This window comes from Rhipicephalus sanguineus, chromosome 1 (assembly GCF_013339695.2).
Source record: "Rhipicephalus sanguineus isolate Rsan-2018 chromosome 1, BIME_Rsan_1.4, whole genome shotgun sequence".
In the NCBI taxonomy this organism is placed as follows: Eukaryota; Metazoa; Arthropoda; class Arachnida; order Ixodida; family Ixodidae; genus Rhipicephalus; species Rhipicephalus sanguineus.
This window is the reverse complement of record NC_051176.1, coordinates 222372104-222398372: the sequence shown is the minus strand read 5'-3', so window position 1 is coordinate 222398372 and position 26269 is coordinate 222372104. Positions and strand designations below refer to the sequence as shown.

General features: G+C 43.7%; 1 protein-coding gene across 1 annotated transcript in view; it reads right to left on the bottom strand.

Moving 5' to 3' along the window:
- Positions 1-3520: 3520 nt before the first annotated feature.
- Positions 3521-26269, bottom strand: part of LOC119381634 (transmembrane channel-like protein) — a 59843-nt gene continuing 37094 nt past the window's right edge. The window contains 16 exon segments of the mRNA XM_037649411.1: positions 3521-3718; positions 5140-5218; positions 7118-7243; positions 8250-8489; positions 9794-9861; positions 11079-11207; positions 13321-14292; positions 16005-16074; positions 18078-18135; positions 18138-18186; positions 18348-18530; positions 19035-19182; positions 20927-21066; positions 22359-22457; positions 22672-22778; positions 25083-25164. Of these exon segments, the coding sequence (XP_037505339.1) occupies positions 3521-3718; positions 5140-5218; positions 7118-7243; positions 8250-8489; positions 9794-9861; positions 11079-11207; positions 13321-14292; positions 16005-16074; positions 18078-18135; positions 18138-18186; positions 18348-18530; positions 19035-19182; positions 20927-21066; positions 22359-22457; positions 22672-22778; positions 25083-25164 (2748 nt within the window).

Genomic DNA, 26269 nt, shown 5'->3' with positions numbered 1-26269 from the left:
TCGAAATTCTGTAAGCTGCACCTATAATGCATTTAAAGCGGACAAAATGTGATGTGTTGCACACTATTCAAAAGATGCCACTAATTTATGAGCTTAAATTTTGGAAAAGCAATGTAAAATTTTTGCATTAACTCTGTCCGCCAGACATGCTCTATATGACGCACTTTACAGAAGTGCGGCATCTGTATATGATGCGGAGTAAACACATTTGCAAACTTCGCGAGTTCTTTCTTTTTCTTTTACCTTATCAATTTGTGTCTATAGTTATACTACAGAATTTATTTAACCACTTAACGAACGCTTCAGTTCACACACTAGAAAGCAACTTGTTCGTGATGTCTGCATTTTTCTCATTAATGATTTATTTAAAAAAAAGTGTCACGTGGCTTATTATCCACTTTCATCAGATAACATCTCAACATACTATACTAAGATGCACATACGTCATATTGCGCTCACTCATAAGATATAAATCTGACACAACCTGATCGCTTAATAGTCGTACTTCGTGGTTTGATCAGCGAGTCATCAAAGTATGGCATGAAACTCCGTCGTGCTGTACGGCCAGTCGGACACGCTATAGACTCATAGTAACAAGGAGATCCAGTTTTTAGAGCCTGTGCATGGCCAGCCTAACATGAACCAAATGTTTCGTGCACTCACTCGAGCCCATAACCTCTGGTCATTACATGCGCGATTCTTCTTTATTTTTCTTCTCTTCCCTTTTTCCAGGGGCTAACACTTACAAAAACATGCACGCCTAGCAGTAAAACGTGATATAAAAGTAGTGCCTGTCCTCTAAAATTTTCTTGCTATTCCGTCCCATCAGCGCTATCCGCAGTTATGGATCCTAAGAAAAACGCGCTTCATTTTTTATGAGACTTTCTTTAGCTGGAGCGTACAGTGCGCCATCTGGAACTAACTGGAGCACCGCTACGCACCTACTCGCAACATACGGCTTTATGTAAGATTTCTAGCTGGCAGGCGTGGACCGTGCATGTTTGCACCGTATTCACCTCAACACTACCTATGTAAATCTTTATGTAAATTAAGATAGCATCGCCTAACAAAAGATTTATTTATTTATTTATTTATTTATTTATTTATTTATTTATTTATTTATTTATTTATTTATTTATTTATTTATTGGTACTGCAATCCCCTGGAGGGATTTTAGCAGGTGGGTACAAAAGACGTAAATATCGGCATATAACACCAGGCAAACAGATGGAACAGCTTATCATATTTCACATAGTAGGCAGCCATATAACACAAAGGAAACAAATAACTATCACTTGCATTTTACAACACTTGCATTTGTGACACAAAGTAAAATAACAAGGGAAATAAAAACGTATGGCAGATCCACTATTGTGAAACCTGAAGAAGTGCGTCGCACCGGCACCGAGTGATTCCCGTTCGTAGAGTTCCCACTGCTCCGTTTACCAAAGCATCAATGACGCCAATGTTTAAGGTAAGCATGTAGGGTTTCCCCGGCACGAGCAGAATCTTGTTAAGCAGATTCACAAACTCGGTGTGCGACACGTGCGCTACTTTTTGCTGCGCTTTATCGACTTCCTGCTTGTTACGGCAGTTGTGATACGCGTCGTCGGCAGCGAGTTCTGTCAGGCTGTTTTCCCATCAGATGTAGTCACGTAGCGACGCAGCGCCGCGCCGGCGCAGAGCTGACGCAGAGGCGGCGCAGGGGGAGGGGCATTCGCTCGCTAGGCGAGGCGGTGGCGCCCTCTCTTGCGCTCGGCCGGAGTCAGCCCCATGTTTTCGAAACGTTTTATCGATTTTAAGTTAATCAATGTGATTACTTCTTGGCTATTTCTGTTAATTATATTATTTTAGACTTTGTTCGTTAATTTTAACCCGGGTTTGAGCATTGCTAGCCTTGTTATGGCCTGTATTGAGCGCTTTACTGTGAGCGTGATCATGCCACATGAGATGGATGGGCGACAAGCCGGGCCCCTAAAGTGTTCCGCACTTAAAAACGAGAAGAGAGGATACTTTGCTAAAGATAGGATCGCCATTTTTCCATGCTTGCAACGTGCGAGAGGACATAGAAACTTGAACCTGCCATTTCAACCTTTTTGCACTGCGAATGACCGTCCTAATTACCACCCTAAATGTACCTCATACAGGGTTCACACCTTGAGCTATATGTTCTTTGACTATGGGCTAGTGCGACCCGCGCTACGGCACTTCAACTATTTTGCTTGAAACGTCTCTCGCTCTCTCTAGCCCAATGTTTCATCATTTAAGATATGCAAGTAGGTTTCTTTTAAAATTCTGTGTTGCTGCAGTATTATACTTAGAACTGTTGTTCTTTAGATGAGTATCGAAAAAGACGTCGCCCCACAGGGCGGCCGCTCCTCATGGAGTCCTGGACTGGGGACTCCACACACGCCCAGGGCCCGTCGAACGTCCCTGTGGTTTCTTTTCATTTTAATAATTGTTCACTCTCTCCCGCCATAGCCTAGGAAGAAAAAAAAAGAAACCTGAACGAAAATACAGAGGATATGAATTTGAAAACGCTCCATTTCAAGATTTGCGGTTCATTTTCGACAAGTATCGGCGTCGGGGTTACATAGTGTCTGTCAAAACTCTGATATGGGGACATAAAAGGTTCGGGAACATTTATTATTCCCTTTTTGCCTTAACTTCGCTTTCGTTAAACAAAAATGTAACCAGAGATCTAGAGCAATAAGATGGTGCCGTCATAGTGACTATACAATAACTACAGCGCTCAACGATAACCAATAGCAAAAAAAAAAAAATGAGGGCAGCTACGCACTAGTGGTGCGAAGACTGAGGAAATAGCGGAGCTGGTGGCATTCCCCTCCTCCTTTCTTTCCTCCTAAACCTCATATCACTCCTCCTCACCCTCAATTCCCTTTCCCACCCCGTTGTTATACCATACTATACATGGCTATGTCATGCTTCTACCCGCCACGGTAGTCTAGTGGTTATGGTGCTCGACTGCTGCGACGAAGGTCATGTGATCGAATCCCTGCCGCGGCGGCCGCATTTCGGTAGAGAGACCCGTGAACTTCGATTTAGGTCCACGTTAAAGAACACCAGATGATCGAAATTGCCGGAGCTCTCCACTACGGCGTCCGTCATAATCGTTGTCGTTTTGGGACGTAAAACAGCTACAATTATTATTATGCTGTGCTTCACCCTCTTTCTCTCCTCCTCTCCCTCACTTCCCTTTCCCACCTTCTCTCTATATCATACAAGGCTATGCTATGCTTCATCCTCTCTCTCCTCCTCACATCACTCATCCTCACAGTCACTTCCCTTTCCCACCACCTTGCGGCACTATACTACGCAAGGATATGCTATGTTTTACCCTCTCCCCTCCTCCTCACCCTCATATCATTCCTCCTCACTCTCACTTTTCTTTCCCACCAGCAACGCATTCATATGGTTTCGATAAATGCTTGTACTCTGTAGTGGGGCTTGCCCAATTCCTGTGGCGCATACCCGCCAACTGCTTTTTCCAGTCCACGGATTACACATTACGCCCAGATTCAACATCTCCGCTGTTAAAAATATAAGTGAGCTTGGGGGCATGAGGTACGTTTAGCTGACCTTCTGGTTCCGGAGGGACCGTCTCTGTCACCGTGACCGTTGTGGTCGGAGCCGGAACTGTTGTTGCCGTTTCTTCTTTCTTTTCAGTCTTCTCTGGTTTTGTTTCGGTGTCTTTCTCCTGTAAAGCAAGTTCATATCCATGTAGCAGTAAGGAACACTTTGTGCCACTTAACACAACTATTCAAGGGCACCTTTGAGTTGCTGCTTAGCCCCACCACGGTGGTCTAGTGGTTATGGCATTTGACTGCTGACCCGAAGGTCGCGGGATCGAATCCCGGCCGCGGCGGCTGCGTTTTAGATGGAGGCGAAAGTGTTTGAGGCCCGTGTACTTAGATTTAGGTGCATGTTAAAGAACCCCAGGTGGTCGAAATTTCCGGAGCCCTCCACTACGGCGTCCCTACGGGACGTTAAAACCCCAGATATTATTATAATTGCTACATAGTATGTGTTCTACATTATACCGCGCGTATTTGCTCCTTTTTTTTCCATATTCATTTCATGTCTTTCAGTTTTCGTTACAGTGATCTAGAGTTCCATGATCACCCGATGGGCATACGCTCTTATATCACATGAATAAAATTTGTTTTTCTCTATCCTCTTTAGTGCACGTTATACATAACAGTGGTACCGGAACGAAAACTCTGGATATAATGATTTGACGGTGTCGCTCAAAAGAACACCTTAATTTTGCTGCTCCTAGTGTAATCGTTTTACGTAATTTTATTCAAAGAAAAATGTAGATGCACGAAAGGACTGCAATGCCGTCAGGTCTATATATATATATATATATATATATATATATATATATATATATATATATATATATATATATATATATATATATATATATATATATATATATATATATATATATATATATATATATACACTGTCGCGTCGAGGTTTGAAGTGTATGATAACCAATGTAGATTTTTGACCGTATGGCTGCTGAGGACCCCAGATGTTGCATTCCAAGAAATGTTTGCTTCCCACTGCCACTGTTACCCCCGGAATGCCGGGAACCAAAGGCAGGCCGTTGTGAGAAGCCCGCCATTGCTTCATTTTCATTTTTGCATCCATTGCGAGGCTTGTTTTGTTTCGGCAGATGGGGGGGAGGGGGGGCACTGCGGTGAAACTTGACTTCCCCTAATAACCCTGAGCCCTCCTATGCTCAAATCAGCATTTCGAATAAATTCATTCGTGTTATGTACGACGGCGTTACAACAAAAAAAAAACAATTGAACCATTTGAAAGTCCTAACATAGATGAAAAAGAAATCTCAGTGTATTAACTTTTGTTAGTGATGTGCATGATGTTAGTATTCGCCATTGCCCCTCCCCGCATACTCATCTTTATTTGAGGTGTAGCAGTGACAATGGCAGGCTAATTAGGATCCATGGTTCCCGCAGTGACCCTGGCAATCGCCGCGCCATGTTTCGAAGAAGCATTGAATTTGCGATTACTAGATAATAGTTAAAAGACTGCAAGGATGAATGCACTGAATCTTCAGTTCATTTTGCTTTTTACATGTATACATACCCTCCTTAACTGCAGTTTCAGGTCATTGTTTGATTCTCTGAGGGATCCAGTGAGGGCCACTAGGTAATATATGATGAGTCTGAAAACAAAGAACCCATTTAAGAACCACATGTTGAAAATGTACTTTAAATTGAGAATGAAAGATTGGTATAAGATCGAAATTACTACGGTGACAAACTGTAAAGCAGCAAACATGAAAGTGATCAACAGTTGAACCTTGATAATACGGTCTATAGGCTATGGTAAAACTTTCGTAGAAATCGGAAATTCGCAAACTGAGAAATACAAAAACGATTCCGCTACTTGCTTACTTAATTCTAGCGAAAAGACCGGCTATTTTGCCTTAACAATGTCAAATGTGACAGAATGAAAAGCTGTGCCCGTCCCAAAGCTGCAGAAACTCAAATGGCTGTTTCAGCTTGCCAAGTGAGCTTTCAGCATGCCCAATAGACAAAAAAATTCGACAGATCCCTCGCACCGTGGGAATCGATGTTATGCGAAGCATGCGCGGGATGGTGCCGGCGGCGCAATTTTTCACATTGAGCGAAACGTTACTGATTGACGCTAGCGAAATGTGGAAGTGGTATACGCACACTCATATGTTGAAGAGTCGCATATGTATTATATAAGCAGTTGTTTCCTGTTGCGTAGCGGCGCCAATGACAACATGGTCGTTACCAACACCAGACGTGGTAAGCTGATATGTAGTGCTTTTATTCTTCAATACTGTATTGCGCGAATCCGAACAGGACAAAGAAGGAACACAGATTCACAGGACAGGCGTTACTCGCAACTAAGCTTCATTTGGCAGTTTCCCTAGATATATGGTACGCAGCCGAGTGGCACGCGCAGGCGCAGTGCACGTATGCTGCAGTCACAGTTGCAGTTGCTACACTTGCGTTACCGCTGTTATGCTGATTTTTGCCCGTTATGACGGATAACGCACGCACGTTTCACAGACCTGTGTGTGTGTGTGTAGGATGGGTTCTTGACAGTTCTTGAAAGAGGTCTTCATCACCGTGATCAGTGAGCACCAGCAGCCGGACCGGACTTGTTATGGGATCCGTTCGATATCGCGGCTACGAGGGGTATAAGTGTACTGTCACTTTCCTGGCGTCTCAATTTATGTGTTCGCCGTAACTGTGTTGGTTGAGACTCTGTATCACCTGTGGCACATACCCGCATAACATGAACTCTGGTATGCGGGTATGTGCCACACGTGACTGAGAGAAAGGGTTTTATGACGTACGCGACAGGTATTTTGCCTTATTCATGTCATGACCAGTCAATCGTGTTCGTCATACAATGATCCCCTGCTATGTCAATTTTGGTATATTACAAGTTATGGAGACGACCAGGAGAACGCCCAGCCGTAGGCGCTTAGATAGATAGATAGATAGTAGATAGATAGATAGCTAGATAGATAGATAGATAAGATAGATAGCTAGATAGATAGATGATAGATAGATAGATAGATAGATAGATAGATAGATAGATAGATAGATAGATAGATAAGATAGATAGATAGATAGATAGATAGATAGATAGATAGATAGATAGATAGATAGATAGATAGATAGATAGATAGATAGATAGATAGATAGATAGATAGATAGATAGATAGATAGATAGATAGATAGATAGATAGATAGATAGATAGATAGATAGATAGATAGAATAGATAGATAGATAGATAGATAGATAGATAGATAGATAGATAGATAGATAGATAGATAGTAGATAGATAGATAGATAGATAGATAGATAGATAGATAGATAGATAGATAGATAGATAGATAGATAGAAACGGCCAAAGTGCCTGAGGTTCGCTAAGTAATGCTTCGCATTTAAAACACATGCATGTATACGTGTTACGCATGAACGAGTTTGTCTGTCATGCAATAGCAATAAAAATGCACCGTGCATACGAACACAACATTGCGTCGAGTGAATGCGCCCAAGATGCAGGCTGCCTTACATTAGTAAAAGGATGAGAGGTACCACCACACCCGGCGATGTCAAGTATTCGATTATCTTGTTCATCCAAGAAGGCAACGTGTTGTCTAAATAGCCGGTGAATACCCTGTAAGCACGGAAGTAACCACTGGAAGAGAAAAAATTGAAATGGGAAATTTAGACGATCAGAGCTTCAGAAACTACCCACTGCAAGTGCGCAAATTTTGTCCCCTGCAACCTCGCTTCAGGTTCAAAAGGCAGCTTTGTGGCATCGCGGCGTTGTAGGGGGCAATAATAAAGGTGCCAACTCTCGAAGCGCAATTTGCAGAAGTGAACCTCCGTTAGCTTTGCTTGATTATTGGATTCCGCTTCGTATCCTTCGACGATTTCACGTAGAAATTCCCACGCGTTTAGAAGGTAGCCTGTCGTAGTTTTCCACTTCGTACCTAAAGGCACCTTCGACAACTCAATCACTACAGTTGCCCAACAGCCTGTCCGTCGAGAAAACTACACACATACAGCAGAATTTCGTGACTTGTTTACAGGTTTGGTACTATATGACTGGATGCTGCAGGTTCCACTTTGGCGTGGAAACTACCAAACTCAAATTCAGTGAGCTGCTCCCTGTCGAACAGGGTGTGCGCGTTTGGCTCTCATTACATAGATTTACGCAAAAAGCCCTCCCCCCCTCTCTCCCTCGTTTAAGTGGAAGACGTAAATCGAATGATGGCAAGTATTGCATCACATTGCAGTAAAGTTTGGTTTCTAGCAAAATATGTGAGACACTTCATTCGAGTGCTCTCGACGTGCTTCGAAAGTGATGATTGATACAGGGGCAGCCGATCCAGATATAATGATTGACGACATTTAAATCTACTGCCTCAAGTATAGACAAAGACAAAAGTGTTTGAGTCCAAAATTCGCCAAATTAAATTTCCTCTCTACTTCGCCACTCATGCGGGAAGTTAGATACACGATGTATTTGTTGTAAAGCCAAGTATTCACTGCACATTGCAATACGATGGGGGATAAAATGAGAATACCTTTTCCGGGGCTCCCACCGAAATGTTTTACTGTCGGGAGTGTATTTATTTTTATGTAACTACTCTATCACTTACGCATAATTTATAAGGCTTTTGACATGTACGTCTCACCTGAAAGGACCGCAGTGCCATGATGGTTCAAGCCACACCATCGCGTAGCCGACGGGCAGGGTACAGACGAATAGCATGATCAGTAACAGCATGAAATAGAAATTGTTCGATCCAGAAGCCTTGAAGACGGTCTCGTGGGGAATGTTGCACGTCAGTACAGCCCAGGACCTCACGTACATCATTATGCAAAGCTTCACAGTGTTGATAGCGGGGAGCCCCACGCTGAAGTACATCCCCATCCTGCGCACACCAACAAAGCGTTAGGACCAAGGACATTTAAGAGGGCGTTAAGCGGGCAGACATATTTGTCAGCGGCACCTTCGCTCACGAGCGTTGCTTTCGAGACTGATTAAGGAGCTAAGCAGGCAAAGTGAGCAGAACGCTACAGTTACTTTCAAAAAACACTTTCGTTAATTCTCTTTCAAAGAGCTTGGACGTGATACGAAAGTGTAGACGTGTTAATTACTCATTTAATTCTAATTAAGCACTGCAAGTACCCATAAAAGCCCCCTTTTTAATGCTATCTAGTAGTTAATGCGTGTAAGAGACTACTGCGCCGTTCCTCTGCGATGAGAAGCTTGTTTGGATGAGAAAAACGTATTACTTGCCCCAAGTTGATGCAAACAACCACTCGCCGCGTACAACACGTGCCAATTTTTAAAGTGTAACGGATAAATTAGCACGTTGAGTAAAAATTTCGTGTCACTATTTCAACTTTTTTTTTATCCGTGTGTCTTTATAAGACTCTAGAAGAGGGGATAGTTCACTCTGTGCAGCGTAGTTCCTTGATTTTATAGTGAAAAAATAGTTGCTGGTCTCATACACACGCCGTAGCTAGCGGTCGTGGGAATCACAACTGAACTGCTCGTTATTTCTGGTCGCAGGCTTTCCGCATCGTCATTCGTCTTGGGGAAACATCTATTTGCTCATTTTGCTACACTTAAGAACCTTCAGTTTTCCATTCTTTAACCGGTCAAATGCAGAAGTGTTCCAACTCGACAACTGGACCCAGTTAAGCAATATATGTTGTCATTATGAGTAAAAACAATTTTGTAACGATTTGTGCAAGGGCTCTTTAATCACACTTAATCTCATTTCCTAGAAGCTAAATTAAAATAATGGGTAACGTTTACAACTTTCTGTCTCTGCACGAATAATAAATACGTTCGGTAAATTTTTATCCTAGGTAGTCTAATAAACCAGCACGAGGACGAAGACAAAGAGGCGCTGTTACCTTTAGTATGAATTACCAACTAGCTCAGTCAGCCACCTTTCTAGCCTATTTTCCTATTTTAATCCCGTGAGGGCGCTTTTAACAATGCGCGTGAATACGCGGTATGAAATCACATTCTCCTGAGAGCCAGCCCTGGTTATAAGAAACAAGCCTCGTTATACTCATCCTTCATTTGCTTTATGAAAAGGCATGACACAACTACAGCCACTAAGAGCACACGCCTCATAATCAACTAAAGATTACAAAGCTTAGTCACCCTGCAAAGAAATTACACCCACAAAATAATCACGCCCAGTTTTTTTTTTCTCACCAAACCATTCCTTGATTATTGACCAAATGGAGTATGTTTTCGGCGATCTTGAAGTCGCCATAGCCAGGCTGGAAAGATAAAGTGAGCGATTAGCATTTTCGTCAGACTTTCACATATTGATCACGTATTACGCAAATCAAAAGTGAGACAGCGCATTATTAAATAACACCATTGATTATAATAAAAAATGGTGCTCATCCCGAACAACGGTGTGGTGCGGTGTACGATCTAATGGAGCCAGACGGAAGTTTGACTCCATGGAACAAATTTTTTGGTAATCTTTTGTCAGCTCCCAGTATAAGTTATCTGTTCACTCGCGCAAAATGGGTGAACAGTAGGTTTTACCGCATCGGAACTGCATGGTGGGCTATGAGGGTTATCATGTTATGGAGGGCTCTGCATTGATTTTGATAATCTGGTGTTACCTAACTTCCACCCTATGTAAATACAAGAGCGTTTCTATACTCCGCCGCTAACGGAACGCGGAAACTAACCCGCGACCTCGGGCTCAGCAACGGCGTAGCCACTGAGCCACCGCGGTGTATAATTAGAGACAATTGTAAAAAAAAGAAGAAAAAAAAAGAAGAACCTACTGCCACTCGAATGTGGTCTCTTATAAGAAAGCTATTATTCTTTTTTATTTTGCTATGGTAACGTGCACAAATGCTCATAACTGCTGCTTGCAGGAGAATGTTTCCGTGAGGCTTGTTACTGCTTCAGCAAGTGAAAAACGGCATTTCTCTTGCTGTGTGTTGTAAGCATTGCAAACATTTTCGCTACATTAACAGGATCTGCTACATTCCACCAAGTGTCTGTCGCCGCATAACGCACGGCCCGCATGTTTTAAAATTCGTGATCGCAGGGAGTCTATACTTTCTGCTATTAGGTGTTCCTACGCTTGTTTGTTATTCGGAAACACAAACATGTGAAATAAATTCCACACGGTATAAATAAAGACCTATTATTATTGCGTTGAAAAGAAACGTCCAGCCTGAATAAATATCGAAATAATATTGTTAGAGAATTATTGAAGCATTGGAATAATCCACTCCCATAGGTCCGTTTCGAAGAGCGAACGAAATAGCATTGCAATGCTTTCTTTTTAAATCCAAATATTAGCCCCCTCCTAACAACAGCAATTCTTCAACACACAACACGCTTGACATGTTATAAACCTTTAACACGTATCAGCGTGCGCTTTATTTAACCGCGAAAGGTTGTGGTATCGACGAAAGTCGACCATTGCTTACTGTGATGTTTTATTAAATCGAGTACAAGCACTTACAAACCCTTGCTCGAGGTCCCAGCACCAGCAGTCGTTGGCATAACGGACAATGAGAGCCCTTATGAAGTCAGTGATAATCGTTGACGCTATAGTCATCACAAGATCCATTACGGTAATTTTTACTATTTCCTGAAATGCAAGCAAAAAAGACATACATTACCGGGGTACTCCAACATGGCTAAGGATCATGCAGCGTTTTGAGCCAGTCTCTATGCTGCAAAAAATGGAGCCTCTGAAATATAACGATGACACTCCAAGTTAAAATAACTTCTGGGATTTTACGAGCCAAAACTACAATGTGATCATGAGGCACGGCACCTCATCTTCATGTCCTGGTGAGGTTTTTTTTTTGTTTACTTGCAGCTTAATCTATGGGTTTTCGCCGTACGCCTCCATCGAAATGCGGTAGCAGTGTCCAGGAATCGAATTCATGATCTTCGAATCCCTGACCTCGTGCTTAGCGGCGTTATGCCAAAGCCGCTAAGCAACCAAGGCGGGAATAACCACTTTCATCCGTAATCCACGACATCACCGATTTTATTCGGCCACGAAGTTTTATGCCAGTGGCTTTCCACGTTCACGCGCACGCTCTTGCGGCTACGTATGCAGACATCACGGACAAACAACAAAATAAACAAAGATATAAACGAGAATAAGCACAAACAAAACACACACCACAAAGCCAAGACAAGTGGTCAATATCCGCATGCGGTAACGTTCCCATAAAAGTTTAAGAAAACACTACGATGCGTAGAACACACAAACGTTCTTTTCGTGTGGTCAACACACAACGACAGCGAATGAGCGCCATTCCACAATAAATAAGACAAACGGGGCTTTAGAAAGTTATCCTGGCAACATTGCACTGACACGTAACACTTTAACAAACGCCAACAAACCGCTATGATATGGTTGGTTTGATAGTTCAAAATGTCCACAACTTCTGCTTTCACAAAGCCGTGTGGTACTTGCAAGAGAGCAGATATTACGGAAAATATTTACGCGTAAAACTTGTACTCAAACAGTCCCCACCATGCCTGCTGTAAAGTGGCGTTCAGAGAGCAATCTATGACACGATTTTTCAGAAAGATTTTGTCACAGCATAGATAAAAGCAAATGAAATGAAATGAAGCCGATAGTGCCATGGGAAGAGCTATTCCCTCGCCCCGCAACAGCGCCTCACACACTGCCTTGACAAGGAACTGCAAGCGACAAATCTGCCCTACGCCCGTATTGAAGCCGTCACCATAGCAGTTGCGCTGTTAGCCTACTTTTTCCCACACTTCTATCTTCGTCTCTCTGTTCATGCAATAAGATTTCGACTGAGTTCAAACCAAATGATAACCTAACAAAAGTCATCCACAGACTGGTGCAGTCAGTTACGCGCCACGGCCTGTGAACTTCCGAACAACATTAGCGCATAAGTGCATTGTGGTAGATTGTCTCAACCTTATACCTACTTATGGCTTGTAGTGTATTTCACGAACCGCTTTGCTTACCGAATCGGAATGGCAGACAGTGCTGCCTGTGCTCACTGTGGCAGCGAGGAAACCATTGCGCACGTCCTGTGTTATTGTCCTCACTGCAGCTCCCAGAGACAACAGCTCACAGAAACGCTAGCCCTCCTCGGTGACCAGCTGCTTTCTGAACAATCAGTTTTGTAGTGCCGGAATGTTCGAGCTTCCATCCAGAAAGCGACGAAGGCGCTGCTGAACTTTCTGATTCGAATTTGTAGGCGCAAAGAAGACACGGACGAGAAGGGAGACACACACACTTTGCGCCTACAAATTCGAATCATGCATTACCAACCTTCTTACCATTACCACCTTCTTTGCGCCTACAAATTCGAATCATGCATTACCAACACGCCCAGTTGCTCACCCTCACATGAACTTTCTGCGCTCAACTGACCTCGCTAAACGACTATGACACTCCCGTGTTTGAGTGTGTCTGCGTTTTTTTTTCTTTATTTTTATTACTCTTTTTTTTTCTTCCTTACCTTTCTATTCCCCCTTGCTCCTTCCCCATTGCAGGGTAGCAAACTGAAAAACTTTCTCCTGGTTAACCTCCCCGCCTTTCACTTACCCTTTCTCTCTCTCTCTCACTCTATGACTCTTACAAAATATTGCTGAAACGATGCCACATCAACAAAACATCGCGCTTTTGATATGACCTTCAGGATCCGGAACAAATAATGAGCATTAGAGATAGCTTACATGCTTACAACGAAATATCCACGCACCTGACCGAACATCGTCTCCCAACAGAGTTTTCTGAGTTTTTCTTTGGTCTGCTCATCGACTTTGAGTAGGTCTTCTGGCCTTAGAGGGCTGCCAGGTTTCCGCGTGCTGGGCTCAGTGGTGGTCGACGTCGTCCGTGTGGTCTCGGACGAAGTCCACGATGGTATATCGAAAGGTCCATCGGTGACACCATTGCACACGGACACATACACAACGGTGCAGTTGTTTGGATCCAAAGTTGTAGCAAACTCGGTCCATGTGGGCACGGTCGTGTCATTCGCGTCCCGCGGTGTGCCCACTGTACCCTTCCATAGCGGGGGCCATTTATCTGGCACGGAGCTTATTTCTTCGTCGGTTACGTTGACTGTTTTCGAGTAGTTGTCTACGTAAATGACTGGCATGGAAATGTTACCATCAGGACTGGAAGGAAAACGGTACGTCCAGTTGGCAACACCGATTACCGTGAAGTTAGCGATTCTTAGCAAGATGGCATCGTAACCTTCGAAGAGCCTTGTGGGCGGCACTTGTGTGGTCGTGGGCTCATCAGTTTGGGGTGTTGTCGGCGCCGTTTCGTTTAAGAACGGCAGAAGCGTGGTGACTATCTCTTCCAAGTACGTGCCGTTCGTGACCACAAGGTTGTCAGATTGAAGAAAGGGCAGAATGCCCGCTCGGGTAAGGTTTACGCCCAGTTGGAATAAGAGTGTGCAATTCACGGGAACAATAGTGCAGTTGCTGTTCGGCGTAAACGGTTCAGAAGCCGCCTGCCCGAAAGACTGTCCCACGAGAGCCTCAGCCAGCGATGCGATGAAAGGCTCCATCGTTGTGGTCGACAGGATCGTGTCCTCAGATACTGTGGACGGCACAAAAGTAGTGGCATTGCTGTCGAGCGATGTGGTGTTCAGGATCGAAGGTTCCAAAAGACCCATGTCCAACAAGTATGTGATGTTCTCCTTCATACCGACTAGGGCAGTGGTCTGGAAACGAGTGCAGAGCACATCAGGAGAAAGAAAACTTGCACAGATAACAGTTGCTTAAGCAAAAAGCAACAAAATAACATGACATACAAATGATTATTTCTCGCTGGCTGCGGATTCTTATATTTATTGCCATTATTTACCATCTGGCGCACGAGAAGTTATTTTTTAACACGAAAGTGTTTTATGCCGGGGTCCACCAAGACTTAAGTGACGTATTTCCGTCACGGAAATGACGTAGAAAAAAATTACACGATCAGATGTCAAAGAAAAAAAGTTCCGTCAACGGGCATCGAACCCACAACCGCTCGGTCCGCAACAACAGATGCCGGGCACGCTAGCCACTGCGCCACGGCCACAGACTCTAGAGGCTTTACAAACGCGCCTTTTATATCACTCTCCCGGTCGGCAGGGCGGTGTTGCCCTCTGGGAGCGGTTATGTGAAGTAATTCGTCATGACTGTGGCCTCCACGATTAGCACCTACAACGCGTTACACGTCCGTCCCATTCAGCGCGTTTTCAATAGAAGTTCAATTTTGTCAATGCCTTAACATACCACAAGGTGGCGATCTTAGACCAAGCGTCGTAAAAGCGTCGTGCTCGCTCATAGCTCTGCTGGCTCTGCGACGCGCGCCTGCCTCACCTGGCTGTAGCACCGCGTTCACCGCTAACGCGCTCGCCCCGAGCAAAATCGCGGCTGAGCTACTGGGGCGGCAGGACGCGCTTTGCGTTTCCCTCTAGTCCGGCCGCGGTGTTCAGTAACATTTCAACATGCCGCGGGTAGGCGACCTAGTTTAGCGTCCAATATGCGACGCTCTTCTGGCTATCACACCTCGTTCTCTGATTACGCTTTCACTGTTAACTACTACAGCTACCACAAGGGTTTGTTTAATCATTTAACATGGACGTTAGTCGTCGGGATGGAGATGCATCACCAATCATCGAAATGGGTGCATCCACGTTAAAGGGTGCTATATTAATAATATCTGGGGTTTAAAGTCCCAAATCCACGATGTGATTATGAGGGACGCCGTAGTGGAGGGCTCCGGAAATTTCGACCACCTGGAGTTCATTAACTTGCACCTTAAGCTAAGTACACGGTAAACGGTGCTATAGCTGCCAGACATCAATATACATTGTGCAAACTCTCTTATATCAATTCAGTTACTTCTGTAAACATTCAGTCACTTCTGTAAGGGCACGCTTTACTTTCGTGTTATTCCAATTCCTATAAAGGAGGGATCAACCATCTTTTTTCTTAGCTCCTCATTCAGCCAAAGTAAGAAAAAATTGGAATAGTTATGCAGAAAGTACGTTCTTTAGCGGGAATCCGCAAATAAGATTAGAAGTGGCGTATTAATTATGAAGTCCTACACTGATGCGCTGCTGATTAATTCAACATAATCTGACTACAGTCGGACAGCTAGCCTACTCCGCAGCGAGTGACTCAGAACAGCCACTTCAATTTAACGCATGTTGGTCAGCAGGACAAAAATTCACACTCGAAAAAATATAGACGGTAATCGGAAAGAATCTGATGCCACGCATAAAATGCAGCTATTCCAACTGAAGCAAACTAAAAGCGAGTCATTCGATCAGCTGACGCCACGAAACGACATCGTTTGCTCACTAGGCCAACAGACTTTCCCGTGGTCACATGAACAGCGACCCTCTTACTAAATGAGTCACCTGATGAAAAGAGCGTTACTCACCATGCTCATGACTTTTCCGAACAGAGCAAAGATTAGAGTGTATAAATTAAGCAAATACAATATCAGTATTCTGAAAGAGAAAAGAAAAATAAACACCATAAGGCATATGTCCCATGTACACTCATTTCTGCTTATGCCAAAGATGGCCACGGTTTGCTAATCGGATATATACCGGGTGGTGTCTTATTTTAACATCAGCATACATTTTCTGAGAATCGCATTCGGCATACGGCCCGAATCTAATCATTCAACTTGAATTGGTCTATACTCTGACTTTGACAATTAAAATTGTAATAGACACAACCCCCAAAATTTTACTAATCAACTTTTAAACTAATTGAGCACACACCTTTATTGCAATTCACGAGTTGAAGCCGCCCATTTTAAAAAAAAGCACATCCACGTGAAACGAATTTCGATAGTAGTATCAGTTTTTCAGAAAGGCGCTGTGGAACTCACGGTAAAAAAACGCACGAGTACTCGTTTACCAAAACGCTTTTTTATGCAGTCAAGCTTCGAGAGTTAAGCAGCTATTTTTTATTAAACAAGAACTGTGGCTACGTGGGTGTGATTTCAATCAGGGTTCACAGATACAGTATCGCCGCACTCTAACCATCAGGTTTGAGCACCAAATCTTTAACGCGCACTGGTTACTAAGCTTTAACCAGCTATCCCTTTGAGATGCTTGAAATGCACATTAACTCTTGGACACGCGTGAACACACCTAAAAACGCTTCTATGCGTCATCTTCAGTCGTGAATACACACTGAATGGGCCATGCAACCTTTGTATGTGGCGCCACCACCCGCGTATTGCCGTAAAGGAAATACCACAAGACGCGGGAGATTCGAATCACTCATGTGCAGAAACGTGCCGCATCTTGAAACCAGAACTTGACTTCAACTCCTGGCGTGAACGCGCCCAAGGAAACGTAATGAGCATTGTCAGCATTTTCGCGTCTGGCACTGTTTGTTTGACCGTCAAGTTGAAGCGGATTCCAGAATATAGAAGGGGTTAATCAGCTCTAATCATTTAGAGCCCTTTGAGACACCTCGAACACTCATTTGCTATAATAAAGCGATAAATAACAAGTTTAGCGCTACTGTGAGGCCGTGAACTGCTTCGAGCATACGCCGATTCCCTCAGTATGTGGGATTTGCATGATTTTTCTTTTTCAGTATGCCCTGATCGGAACGTCGCCGGCCGTGGCTAGGACTCAAATCCTTGCTCTTCCGCTGCGCAGCCGTTAGCCCATCCTGACGGGTAAACATACTCACCTGTATACTCGTATGTTTTGCATCAGTTACAAATTTTGTCCTGATTCTGCCGAACAAGTGTTGGCTGACCAGCTGCCACGCAAATTGACTAATGCTGTCACGACCGTCTTTATGGCTACGAAGGCTTGTATTTATTCTCTGCGCTTTCAAAACGAGATACGATATTCTAGCTTGCGCGTTTCAGTTAAATAAAGCCGATTTTTAGACGTTTCAGCTGTATAATTTTTATCGCTCAATAATAGTAACAATTTATAGCATAACAATAAAGAATCGTACGGTGCTTGATTCAGTAAATGTTTACGCCCCTGTGAGTACGTCGGAATGCATAACTTTGAGTTTTCTTACAAGCAGTTGAGCTTTCTTACCAAAAGTTGAGAAGGGTGTTGAAATGTCATTTGCATGGCATTTACTTGCGTGACATTCAGTGAATGTTGGGTGAGGGAGAGTTCCGCTTATCTCTGTGTTAGCGGGTGAAAGCTGTAGGCGCAACAAGTTGGGCGGTTTGGTAAAGTTGCATTGTCGCGGATTTAAAGAGTGCATGTAAAGTCGTGTCCTAAGAAAAAGAGAGAACTGACAGGTACTGCTACGTCTTTCCTTTCGTCAGCCAACGTCTTCATTGTGCCCTGTTTATCAGTTACCATGCAGGTAAAAGATAATGGCAACAACATTGTCACAGTGTCGAGGGCATCACAAAGCATGTGCGCTGCACAATCCGATCATTTCATGATTCTAAGAGCTTACCAAGGTAATTAAAATAAGAATAGTTCTCTCCGTATACCTATCGTATCAAACCTACCTTGCTAACTGCCATCGAAGCTGTATGCGTGGATGGTATTGCTCCATCAAACCGATAGATCAAAGAGATTGGGGTAAACAATGGATATCATTGACACCACCAAGGTCACCTGTAAATGTGGACGTACATGGTGCATTACAGCACTGAAGACTGTGCATGACCGCAGCTGTGCCACACACAAGGGAACTATATAAAAAGGAAGAGCGAAAACAGGAGCAGTGGGAAAGACAATAAATCTTGCCGAACAACTTTCACAAATACACAGCGTACTTCATTTTGACGATACCACGTCTTCTCAGCTTCTGGTTCTTGTGACCGTTCGACAACCAGCACAACAGCGTAGGCACTTGAGGCAAGCAGAATCAGCACTATAAAATTTGCCAGAGTCCTTAGAAACATGATTTTCCAGCTTCTTTCTTCTTTTTTTCTTTCCTTCTCTTCGAGAATCGCTTCCTGCGTAAAATAAAATAAGCATGTTTGTTCCCAAAAGCAGAAAGGAGAATAAGGATAAAAGAAAGACAGGGAGGTTAACCAGAGCTGAGCCCGGTAGGCTATACTCAAAAGCAGTTTTCACATATAGCAACGATGTTCTTTAAATTGTAACTGTCTAACTGTCGAGGGCATGCCCAGTACGGTGGAGACTTGAAGTGATCATCACTTGTAGCAGGCCCGTAGACAGGGGGGGGGGGATATCCCCCCCCCTCCGAAATTTTGTATGAGTATGAGTTTTTACAAAAGTATGAGTTTTTACAAAAAAATAAAATAAAAAATAGGCGTTTTTCTACAATAATAAAAATAGGCGTTGTACCTTTTGCTCTGATTGGTTGTATCCACAGTAGTAATGTTGAATGAAAACGGCTTTTTGCACCATTACTTACAAGCTCCGTAACTATCTCGATTGCCGCTGGCAGCGGAGGCGTATACTATCGTCGCATCCAATCGCGCAATTCCACTCACCTTGAAGCTCATCACGAGAGACGCTACTTTATTGTGCGCTGTCTCCGAGTTGCCGATCATGAAGTCCCAGCCGGAAAAGAGTTTCCATGTGAAGGTGCACTCGTCCGCCTTTTCGGTCATTTTGCTTTGACGAGAGTTCTCCGCCATTCTGACGAGAAAAGCCATAACTGTCAGCGTAATTATAACAAGTGCTCACAGCTTCAATCCTAAAATCATTTTCTCTTGATGCCAGTAAATATAAGTATTTTTCCCACGCCTGGTTCAGGACTGCTTGAAAAGAAAAACTGCCTGAATTTTTCGAGTCGAGAAGTTAACTTTTAATCTGCTGTTTTATAACAGTAAAATAGGCAACGCATCCTTGTGTTTAATCATATCTCAACTGAAGCTTTTGGAAATCCTTATATAATGGGACATACGAGGAACGGGTGGCTTCACCACTATAACTGCAGCGATGAACAGTATAAATACGCATATTCCCGCACTTAGTGTGCCGCGCTTCTGGCTTCCATCTTGTTCGGCACAACCTAAGGCTTCGCACACACTTTGCCTCCAGGGGACATATTGTGCAATACTCCATTTCATAATTTATCAACGTGACAATGGCGGTGGCAGCGTTCGAGCCAACAACAAACAGCGGAAAAACAGTGCTATGCATCGTTACCAAAATGTGGGCCCGGAAACGCTTTTGCAAGTTCGTTCTCCGAAATAAGCTAGGCTTCCATAACCTGTGGTTCACTGGACGCATCAAAGACAAAGTGCGCGAGCTATAATCCCAACTCCGCGCTCAGAGATTCTGCTTTTCGCCGGCCCATTTTTCTACTAAATGACCCGTTTATAAGAAAAACACTTCAGCTAAAACCAATATAACTTCAATGTTCGTTCCCCCCTTCGAGGCAGAAGAGTGGGCGATATGAAGCTCCGTGATAATTAATTTTAAAAAATTATGTGAAACCGCTCATGTCAAGTTCCAGTCGTTATAGATGTTTTTGATACTAACGAGGTGTTCGCCGCACATGCGGACAGCCACGCATTTACATCCACTGACACACAATTCTCGTTATAAACCGTCTGCACCCACTTTTATAGTCGAACAGTTCAAGTATCGCCAAGAGATTAAATTTTGTCTGCGAATAGATGAGGTGTCTGTTACGAGGCAGAGCGACGATGTCAAACGCGGCCGCCGTCCAAGGACGATCACTTACAGTTAACTGCGGCTGGCCGCGGCTGACAGAACTCTTATCGACCATCGCCTTCTTCTGCGTGAAATATAGGCCCTTTTCCTTTGTTACAATCATTACAAACGTTCACTGCATCACAGAATCTGATTTCAAGAAAAGAAAAATAAATGATATGATATACATTTTGCTGTGAACAACTTTCGATTGAAAATTACCGCCTAAGTATCGGGCACTTGAAGAAGATAACTTCAATATTGTTCACTGGCTTTATAGTCTGCTGATTTATTTAAAAAAAAACAAAGGCATAAGAAAGGTCGTCGCTGTAGTTACAGTGATTCTGATGACACCACGCAGGCATCCAGGCATTCTGTATAGGATACACGTAATACAGCCGAAAAGCCCATTGGAACACACTGTATACCTATTGTGTTAGTCAAGTAATCTCGGTTGCAGAAGAACCAAATACTGATTATGGCAATTGGTAGACCTTTTATACATTACGGTTTATTCTACGAATAAAATCCAGCAGATAAGCCGTAGAGTAGCTCCTATTACCCTGGTTCTCCGAAACGATATATTCGTAGTGTGAGCAAGCGATAATAATATTATACGCGTTCGCGCACGTACAATGCGTATTCTTTCCTACCAATACAGTGCGCTAGCAGGCATATAAATAATTTGTGTAACTGAGAGAAATAAAGCAGAACCACTCACTTTCGAAGGATTACAAAGAAGCTAAATATGTACATAGTTAAGGAAGAGAGCAGGTAAGCGAGTGGAAGTCGATATCCTTCCTCGGTCATCTCTCGGTTGCTGTAATATCCGTAAAAAATTGGTGAATACTTCAGATAGCCCTGGAAAAGCAAAAAAATCAAAGCAGACGGTAATTAGCTACGGCATATAGCCAAGGAATATTTTTTCTTTTGTTTTGTGCACTAGAAATCCACTCCGCCAGCGATCACAGATCGTTCCTATAATGTTTCCTGTCTCGTGGTGTGAGTGGACATCTTAGTGAAAACGTGCGTCATCATGGAATCAATAAGTGAAATAACATTTCAATCAGGGCTCCACTCTCGAGGCTGGATGACTTGTGCACTATAAAAAAAAAACACGAACTGCAATGGCAAAGTAATGCGAATATCATGCATGGTTGTCCTTCATGTTTATCACCAATGCCGTCGTTTATGTCTGTTTGCCTTAATATTCTTCGTTTTACACCATTTCACATATCATTCAACAAATGCGAGCTAACTTGAAAATTCGCGCAGCTGTTCGCACGTACAGTGTCTGGTGGTTCTTCTTCTTTGACGACTTGGCCATCGCATAGAACGGTCAGCGCGCAAGTGCTGATTCACCCCAAATTGTTGCTCAATTCGTACAGCTCTGATTTCGCCCCTGATTTTAACGCGATAGCGTTAAAGAGCTCGTATCGCAGAAATTCGGCCGTCGGCGTCGGCGCCGTTGGTTGTGAGCGAAAAATCATCATCTTGTCCGTGACCGAAAAATCGAAAAAGCTGCAAATAAAATAAATAATAAAAATGTTGGGTCCGAGTGAGAATCGAACCCAGGCCGTCTGCGTGACAAGCAGGTGTTCTACCACACAGCCACGCCTCTGCTTGGACCTGCACTGAAAGTAATTTTCTTGCTTCCCAAAAATACGCGCCCCGTATACATGTGTCACAGTACAAGATGTAATATCGCAGTAATATTGCGTGGTACAAGCGTACATTGCCATCGGGCGTCACACCATGTCAATATCATAACGACTTGGTGGTTTAAAGACAGCCACCCATTACAAAAGGCACACACATTACTGCGCGTATTCCCTTAAGACCACGTAGTGGGTGCATCGCAACTTCGAAAAAGTTTCTCGCGCATATTGCTCCTGGTTTAAAGCATGCTACCCATTACGTCACCTTAGTGCGCGCATTCTCTTAAACACTCGTAGTGTTCGAAGTGCGCACTAGGGGCAGGATATCGCTATCGCGTTCAACTCTTAAAGGCGAAGCTTAAGTGTCCCCCAATTTTATTCTTGCACAAGCTCGAGCTTTCAAAACCAGCTAATGGTTTTCGTTAGACATAGTAGCCACTGTTGAAATAGCGTGGACAGGAAAAACAAAACACAATGAGAGATATGCGGACGTACCTCGAACTCCCATATAGCTTGAAGGTTCAAAGCACTTTTCATTTCTTCGCTTTCCAGTTGCTTTCTCATTCCACTTGGGTCATCATCACCACGTAAAACCTTTCGTTCCGACCGAAAAGGGAAAAAAAATCAATTTAGAACAAACGTAGGCGCGTGCATGTTCTGCAAGGCCCCTGCGTACACTGTCAACTTTCTAATGTGCTACAAAAACGGTGACACAGGCATATTCACTTCACTGGGCTTCACTTGATGATCGGGTGAATCAGCACCATGCACTAAGGAAATAAATAGACAAGCATATGATATTTCGTACCTCTGGAATCATCAAGAAGCAGGAAACGAAAACGGCAATGAAGATGTTTAGCCAGAAGACCCAGCGCAGAAAAATGAAGTAGGAAGCCACGACACTCCCGAAATGACCTGAAAGAGGTTCACGTTCAACTTGTCAGGACTGTTGCTTTTTTTTTTTTTGCTGGCTAAGGTTACGTACAATAGTGGCACGGGAAGTGAAACGCCACCAAACACTTGTATTCATTCAATGCATATGAGCTTAGACATTGATAAATAAACATATCAATTATAGAAAACGCTCAACACCTGCGAAAGCTATGAGACGAGCGTCACGCGCCTACAGGCGTACCCTCGCCGTATCGCTTCGAACGATAAAAAAAAAAAACATTCAGCAGATCCCACGCCTTGTGGGAATCGGTTTCATGCGAAGCAATCAGCGAGTAGTTGTCTGTGCTGCATTTTTTGGCTTTGAGCCAAGCGTTACGAGGTGGATCGACGTGTTTTCGTAAGCGTAGTAGTGTGCACATCGTGGCCTTACCAGGTTAGTCGACTACACTGGCGTTTATAAGGGTTACTTATGGTCTGACGTAACGTCAGCACTCACTGCTAGAGCGCAGACGTGAGTATTATCGAAACTGAAGTGCACTTTACGATGCGATGATGTTAATATACGTAACTTTCGTTGGCGTATTCACCGGTGGCCGAGCAACGCTTTAATATAGCTTGCTGAATCATAGGAATACAAATGTAATCTTTACTAGACCTCTATGAAAGCGGAGCCAACACTGGAACCACAGTTGACATCAACCCGGCATGACGCCTGTATCATATAGAGGTGCAAATGTAATGTTTATTGCTTTGTTATTAAATTAGATAGCAGCCACTGTAACCACAACTGACGCTGCACCGACATTACGCCTGCATAGGTTCGCTAAGAAATGCTTCGCATTTGATAAGAAGCATGGGAACCGTTGAAGTCACATAAGGGCAATGTAGCATTGCGCTATTTCATTTGTAACCCTTCGTTTAGCTGTTTTTTTTACTTGGAAGATATATATTACAGTGACGTCCCTTGTTCCTCACGGTTATGCTACTTTTTTCAGTTCCACCAATATATATTAATCTTACGTGCTCTGTAGCGTAAGATAGCGCACCCCCACCAGCGGGTTTCTCGGAAAAGGCATTGCTTCCGCAACATATCACACTGATTATTTAGTAATTACCAGTTTCTACAAATACACTTTTAATTATTCACTTAGGGGGCATATGATGCAATTGCGGAATTGAGCCCGGGAAACTATGAATTAGCGCTAAGTGAGCAGGAATTCTGATATTAGCATATATTTTGAGATATTCGTCTTCAGAATATGATGCGAAATGTATTAACGTGAGCACATTCACGCATACCCATTTAAAGGGGTCATGAACCACTTTTCCAAGTAATGATCTAATGACCTTAGTATCGGAGTTTACTGCCTCCCAAATCGATTGCCGCAAAAAGTTCTCGAATCCGTCAAGAATCAGCGGAGTTACGGGGGTTTGGCGCACGCTCTCAGCGCTTTCTCTCTTTTCTCGTGCCGACGAGCGCACTGGAAGCTAGACAGGGATGGCACGGGGGTAAGAAGTTACGTCAGCGCGCGTCATGAAACGTGATCGCTCTCCCGCTGTGATTCGCATGCGCGAGTGCGGCTACCGTGTAAAGTTAGCAGACTGAGGAGTGCGGCGCGGGCAAGTGGCGGCACCCCGTGGCAAGAAGCGCATCTCATCCGGCTATCGGACAATAAGCATGCTATGTCTCCGTGACGTCAACGTGTAGACGCCCCGCCCACCGACGAGAGTGAGAACCGGCTTCTGTTTGAAAAGAGGGCGCCTGAGAAACGGCAACTTCGCGCTCCGCTTGTGGCCTTTACGCGGCGCGCACGACTGTATATTTTGCAGAGCAGTCCATAGCCGTGTCAGCTTTCCGCAGGTTGTGTTTTTTCAACTAGCCCAATTGGTGCTTCATTACCCCTTTAACAGGCATTGTCACCAAACAGAGTGAAGAAGTTAAATATTACAGCAAGAAAAAAAAAAAAACACGCAACATTCCCAGTGGCTGCCAGCCTCATGACGCTCAGTTATGGGTTGACCTACCAATAACTCGTCCACTCAATAAAGCCGCAGTTGTCGCAGTCAACTCCCGAAAGACATGCTCATCTATTACAAGTATTAACTTTCCCCACCTCCGATTCTCTATTTAGACCACTGCATTCTTTCACTTCTTTCTGGTAGTTTATTTGAACATCTGCCTTAGCAACGTAGATTCAAGTGTCCGGATGCGCAGTCGTGTGCCTATACTGAATTACGCATCCAGCAACCAACGCTAAGTGTCACTACACTAAAGACTGTGACAGCGAGATGCCTTTTCGCGGAGACAGTGGATCTGTAACTTACTTTCGATTCTCTTGATTCGCATTTCCCATGGCGTCAGTGTGACGACTAGTTCCGCCACCTCGCGCTGCAGCCGATGCCATGACTGGAAAACATTGAGGCGAGAACAACGGCAAACAGAAGACCACGCTCACGCTTGAAACGGTGCAACGTGCGCGCAAAAACAAGAAAAATTACTCGGCACCAGTATATCAACAGGCGACGCTAAGCCTTTCGGTATGCGAGTTGTGTGCACATTGTTCACAGAAACGTCACTGAAGGACACGTGATGTAAAAAGCTTTTCTTTCAATTTCAAGTGTAATCACTTAAGCGATGATAACGAAAATAATCGAAGGCGTTTAAATTATGTTCGAGTACCGAAACTAAGATGAGCAACACGAACAGAGTTGGCTACCGTGGCTTGCTTTCAGCGAGCAAGTGGGGATCTGTGACATGGATGTGCACCGCTTATCATTGGAGATAACTAGGAGAAGTATAATCTCGGATCTTTTAGTTAAGAAGGATTGACGTAAAAAAGCCGCTCACCGATAGAGCTGGTTCTGAATCGACAAAATTATTCATTTGTATTCAAGTGTTTGTCGCTTTCTTGTCCCTTAGATCGATAATTAGAAACATTCTTCGGAGCGAATTAGTTTGAGAATTCAATCCAAAACATTTGTTTCATTCACAATGATTATTTCAGACAGGCCGCCTGCAATCTCGAACTTGCTTGCTATTCCGATTAACCAGCACCTGCCCTTCACGCCACTCATGCGTGCCAACATTCCTTTTGGATACTCTATTCTACGCTGGAGTACTTCATGACAGCGGGTGCCAGCGAATAACGATAGTTAATATATTAGAAAAGAAGACCAGCCAGTGACAAGTACTTCTTACAGTACAAGTCAACCAACAATTAAGCAAATGGAAGTATAAGCGAAATAACTTATTTAATTAAAATGTAGAAATGACAAAACGAAGGCGAATGAAAACGGACAATAAACTTGTCGCAGGTGGAAATCGAGCCCGCATCTTTCAGATTACGCCCGTGATGACCAATTGAGCATTTAATACGTGGGTGGAGCTTTTCCAGCGCCAGGAGTTACCAAGCGCTAACATCATTAGTGCAGTGCATAAATCATTTTGAAATAGTATTAATCTAGACCTTTATTTCATAAATTTTCTTGCGATACAATACGCTCACTCTTCT